The sequence below is a fragment of the Oryzias melastigma genome, linkage group LG14 (assembly GCF_002922805.2).
Source record: "Oryzias melastigma strain HK-1 linkage group LG14, ASM292280v2, whole genome shotgun sequence".
NCBI lineage: Eukaryota > Metazoa > Chordata > Actinopteri > Beloniformes > Adrianichthyidae > Oryzias > Oryzias melastigma.
The window spans coordinates 21114969-21119908 of NC_050525.1; the positions used below are offsets into that span (position 1 = coordinate 21114969).

At 38.3% G+C, this 4940-nt stretch overlaps 1 protein-coding gene across 1 annotated transcript in view; it reads right to left on the reverse strand.

Annotated features, from left to right (window-relative positions):
• Nucleotides 1–2433: 2433 nt before the first annotated feature.
• The window catches only part of ccni2 (cyclin I family, member 2), a 7372-nt gene continuing 4865 nt past the window's right edge, over nucleotides 2434–4940 (reverse strand). The window contains exons 6-7 of the mRNA XM_036215122.1: nucleotides 3924–4217; nucleotides 2434–3668 (exon numbers count right to left, since the gene is read on the reverse strand). Of these exons, the coding sequence (XP_036071015.1) occupies nucleotides 3336–3668; nucleotides 3924–4217 (627 nt within the window). The 3' untranslated portion in view covers nucleotides 2434–3335. The remainder of the gene's footprint in view (nucleotides 3669–3923; nucleotides 4218–4940) is intronic.

Here is a 4940-nt window from a genome sequence, read left to right on the forward strand (position 1 = left end):
TTTTGCTGCGTCTCTCTGCAGTTCGTGTGTATTTGCCCCTAGAGAGCGGGAATTACAGCGACAGGTGAAGTAAGTCTGGAGCGCAGACACCTGTCAGCTTAAGACGCTTGTCGAGCTGTTTCCTAAAACCAAAGAGCTTTTTTTGGGGTATTAGTTCAAGTTTGTACATGCACATCTGCATGCTTGTCAACTAGCATCAGAAAAGTACATTTGCTGACTGTTAGTGAGAAAAGGAAGCGTGTTAACCTGCAAGTGTGTTAACACAAATGTTATCTCTTTGTTGTGATTGTAGTTTTTCCAGTCAATATCTTGAAAACCCATGCAGTCCACCTTAAAAAAAAGATTTCATTTTGACACAAAAGGAAAACCGCTTAATGCCTGCAGTCACAAATATGCAACAAACCTATTTAAAATTAAAAACTTTTTTCTTCTTCATAGCTAAACATAAATTCAATTTTTAAAGGATTAAAATAAAAAAAGAACAAATTCTAGTTGTTAGATGTGCTTTAGCACTTATGAATGTGTCCTTAAAATACAAAATGAAGGGACAGAAAGTTCTATGTGTGCAAAAAAAAAAAAAAAAACTTGAGTAGGGAAGACATCTGTTCTGAATTAGGGAGGTAAAATATTTCTGCCCGTCAAATCTAGGACAAGTCTTCCCAGGAGTGAAAGTACCAGCAGGGTCGCCCCAAGGTCAAGAAAGCCCTAAAAACTCTGCCAGAGTCTCCACCATGAACCAGACTAGAATGTTAAACAGTCAAACCAGGACTGGGGCTTTGTTTACACTGGTTGTCAGGAGAAACCACCTTTTTAAAAATAACTTGTCAGCACATCTTAGGGCTGCAGTTATTTTTGAAGCGAACCACAAACCTCAAACGCTCTTGGATGGAAACATGGTGGAGAAGTTTGTCCACAGAGCTCTGTTGAAACCAAACCGTGTTTCGGCACAAACTCCCTGGTGATGGAGCTGCCACAGCTTGGGTTTGGTTTCCATCAAAGAATCACTTTAATTCTATTGGACATTGCAATGCAGCAAAAGGAAAAACTTTTGGAATTGCTTTTAAAAGTTTTGAGGTTTTCAGTAAAGTGGAATGTCTTTTCCTCCTCAGACAGAAATGATTTTAGAGGGACAGCCATGTCCTCTGCGTCCCTGAGTCATGCTTCATTAGAAGGAAGTGGCAGCGCTGTAAATGCTCTTCCTTTGTAACGGTTTTCTGTTTGAAGTGAAAGCTCAAGCACTATTATTATTCCGTCCACCACCTGCGGGGCTCACTGGATTCCGTCCAGCAGCACAGGATGTTCGGAGCGCTGCGTTCCGTCTTTAACTCACTGTGCTAACAGAGCCCAGTGATAATCACTCCCGGACAGCAGCTGCTGTCGCGATACACTGCTGTTAAGACATTTAATTGGTCACTTTGTGCACCGAACAGATCATGACAAAACGTTTTTTCTAAAAGATGTCTAAATTTTAAAGGAAAATAACCCTTTTTTTTTATCTACCATTGATTGACTTTTTTCTGACTTAATTTTTTTTTCTTTGACCTTTTTCTGACATTTTATTTACTTGTTTCTTTAACATTACTTTTTTGAACTTTTTTGTACTTTAAAACATTTTTAAACAGTTTATGACTTTTCTGACTTTTTCAATGACTTGTCTTTATCAATGAATATGACTTAAGTTTACTTCTTTATCTGATTTTTTTAAATGACTTTTTTTCTTCAACGTTAATTTAGATTTTTTAATTAACTTTTTTCATTAAGATTGAGTTTCTTTAACATTGATTTTGAATATTTTTTATTGACATTTCTAAATTTAATACTTTTTAAATGATTGAATGACTTAAGTTTACTTCTTTTTCTGACTTTTTAAAAATGAATTTATTTCTCAATATTGACTTTTTCTGAGTTTCTATTTACTTTGATCTTTATTATGACTATTTTCTGACTTTTTAACATTATTTTTCTTTAACTTTTTTTTAACAATGGTCATGACTTTTTAGAATTAATCATTTTTTCATCATTAAATCTGACTCAACTTTACTTCTTTTAATTACTTTTTTAAATTCATTTTTTCTTCACTGATTTTGAGTTTTACTTTTTCTTTAAGATTATGACCTTTTTCACACTTATCCAGCATAGATTAGGATTTTTTGGTTGGATTTATTATTTCTTTTACATAGATTCACTTTTATTCATCATTGAATGGTTTATTTTTCTGTAATATTTCCATATTTTTCTGACTTTGTTTTATTTATCTTTTACATATTGTGGCTTTTCTTACATTTTTTCTTCATCGTTGAACGTCATTTTTTCTTTAACCTTGACTTTTTTCTGACTTTTTCATTTTTCTTTAACAGACCATTTTTTAAAATTGTTTTTGTAACACAGATCATGACGTTTCATGAAGTTTTATTAAAAGACAGTGAAACATTAGACTTTTAAGTCATAGCTTTATTTCTGTGTGTTTACAATAGTAACGGTACAATACAGCTGCCTTGAACTTGAAAAAAGGAAATCAGGCCAGTAACTTCAGCGTAAGGAGCAAAGACTGAAAAAAATGTTTTCACATTAAAGACATTATTGCTAACACAGTTCAGTGTCTTTGGGTTTAAATGTTCAGCCTTGGACACAATTTGTGCTCATGAGCGACCTTTAAATAGTCCAATTCTTCTTTCTGCCATCATCTTATTAAAAAAATTAAAGTGATTTTTGCTGAACAAAGTCAGGAAATCTTCATGCCAAACTTTACATTATTTGTGAAACATAAAACATCATGAACCCAGTTGTTTCATCTCAAAAATGTTTCAATCTACTCTAGTGTTGAACTAAATCTCCCAAAGGTGCTTCCATTCAGTTGATAAATCATAAAACGAGTCACGCAGAAGCACGTCATAAAAAAAGTTAGTCATGAAAATAAAGCTTTTAAGTAAAAAGTAGCTTTTGTAAATAAAACATTTAGTATAAGATTAAAAACATTAAAAAAAAGTAAAACATGTATAAAAAATAAAAAAAAAGCTTGTTTTTATCTCAAAGTGCTTTGTGGCAGCGGAAGAACCTGCACACCAAGATGCCTCACAGTAACTGAACTCTGAAATATAAAAAAGGGAGGAAAAATAACCAAAACATTCAAATCTCAATCCTGTCTGGCTCAGTAACTCCCTCAGCTGCTGTGCCGTCACCTCGTGTCCTCTTTATTGATCTCTACCCGCCTCTACATTCAGGGGGTTTGGACGACTGCATAGAAAGGACCAAAACGATTCATTTGACCCCGGAGAGCTTGTTTTAACTTGGTCTTACAGTGGTCCAGCTGATGGACGGTGCGAGAAAATGTCTGGCTAGTTGATAGCGGGGTGCAAAGGGGGGCAAGGGGAGACGCCCTTCTGAGGTGCAAACAAAGCCTTGATATCGTCTCCTTCCTCCTCTGGATTGGTCTCTTCACTGTACAAACGCCTCAAACCGTCATAATATTCATCCGAGTCTCCTTGCTGGCCGCCACCACGCCCTCTTCTGGCCATTCGGAGGCGTCGTGAGGGCCTCCAGGCTCGCCGCTGCTCTTGGATGTGGGCGCCGTCAAAAATGTAAACGGCGTTGGTCGGCAGGGATGAGTCCAGGCTGTGTAGGTACTCGTCCACCATCTCTTTGCAGTGGATGAACTCAGCGCTGTCCACCTAGAAGAAGCAGATCCAGGTGGTTAAGGAGACAAAAACTAAGACTTTTTTCTCATGTTTTCACAGATAAGTAAAAAAAGTTGATTTTTAGCTGGAAAACATCCATACTTTATAATATACAAGTATGTGCTTTTTCTTAACTGCTAAAAAATTGACGTGTTTTCAGTATAATCCACTCTTGTTTCTGAAATACAAACTACAGGTAGATTTTTTTTCCATTTTAAAGAAAAGTATAAACAGCAGCCGGCCCCTTACCTGTGCTTTCTTCAGCAGATCCGTGAAGACGGAGAACCAGTCTGGAGTGAGTGCCTCTAGTTCCAAAGTGATGATGGCCAAGGCCAACGTGGAACCTTTGAACTGCCAAAGCTGGTGGCAGGCCATACAGTGCTGCACCTGCCTGGTCCACAGTGCCACCTGGAGGCCTGGGGGCATTTTCTGATGCCCCGGTCTGCAGGGGAGAGCGGCAGGGTCCGGAGAGGAGTCGACGACGGGGCTGAGACCGATGGATGGAATGAGATGGGGGTGGCCGGAGACGAGCAGGGCGTGGAACTAGAGGAACAGAAGGGAAACGAGACCAAAATGTTAGCATGATGATGTCATTTGTCGTCTTTCTGTCCCCATTTTTGCCTCGACAGCTGTACCATTCATATCAGTGCATTTGACATTCAAGTTTAACGAATGAAGCTCCCGTTCATTGTGAACTTGTTTTGTATTTGTATTTGTACAGTCCGTTTCCGTGTTCCTTTTTGGGCACTCTATATCAATCTTTGTTGGGCTTCAATGTACAACATAATGTTTGTTCTCTGGTCAAAAGAGGAAAACATTTCAAAAAATCCTTTGTATCTGTGATAGTAATGGGTTCAGACTAAAGCTGCCTTTGGCTTTAGTTCAGTTTATGATTCTACGCCAACCTTGACCTTTTGACGCCGGTGCTTTGACATTCTTTCGACTACTATATTTCTCCTACTGTTTACGCAGATAACATGAGTCCTGCAGGATTCTACAAAGGAGAAAATCAGCCTTCACTGGAGTGAAGTGTCAACAAATCAGCCAATATCGGCTTAAGCGATTTGAAGAGTTACGGTATGTCAAAGAGCCCGTTTTATTTCGGAGTCGCCTGCGACATCTCCGGTGTTACAGGGTTAACATCCTAACGCCTGGTTCACACCGGATGCAGAAGTGCTGTTGGGCGGAGTCCGTACGGTATCCACTTAACTTCCAGTTCACACCAGACACTTATTTTTCTGTGATGGTTGAAAGGCACTACTGCTC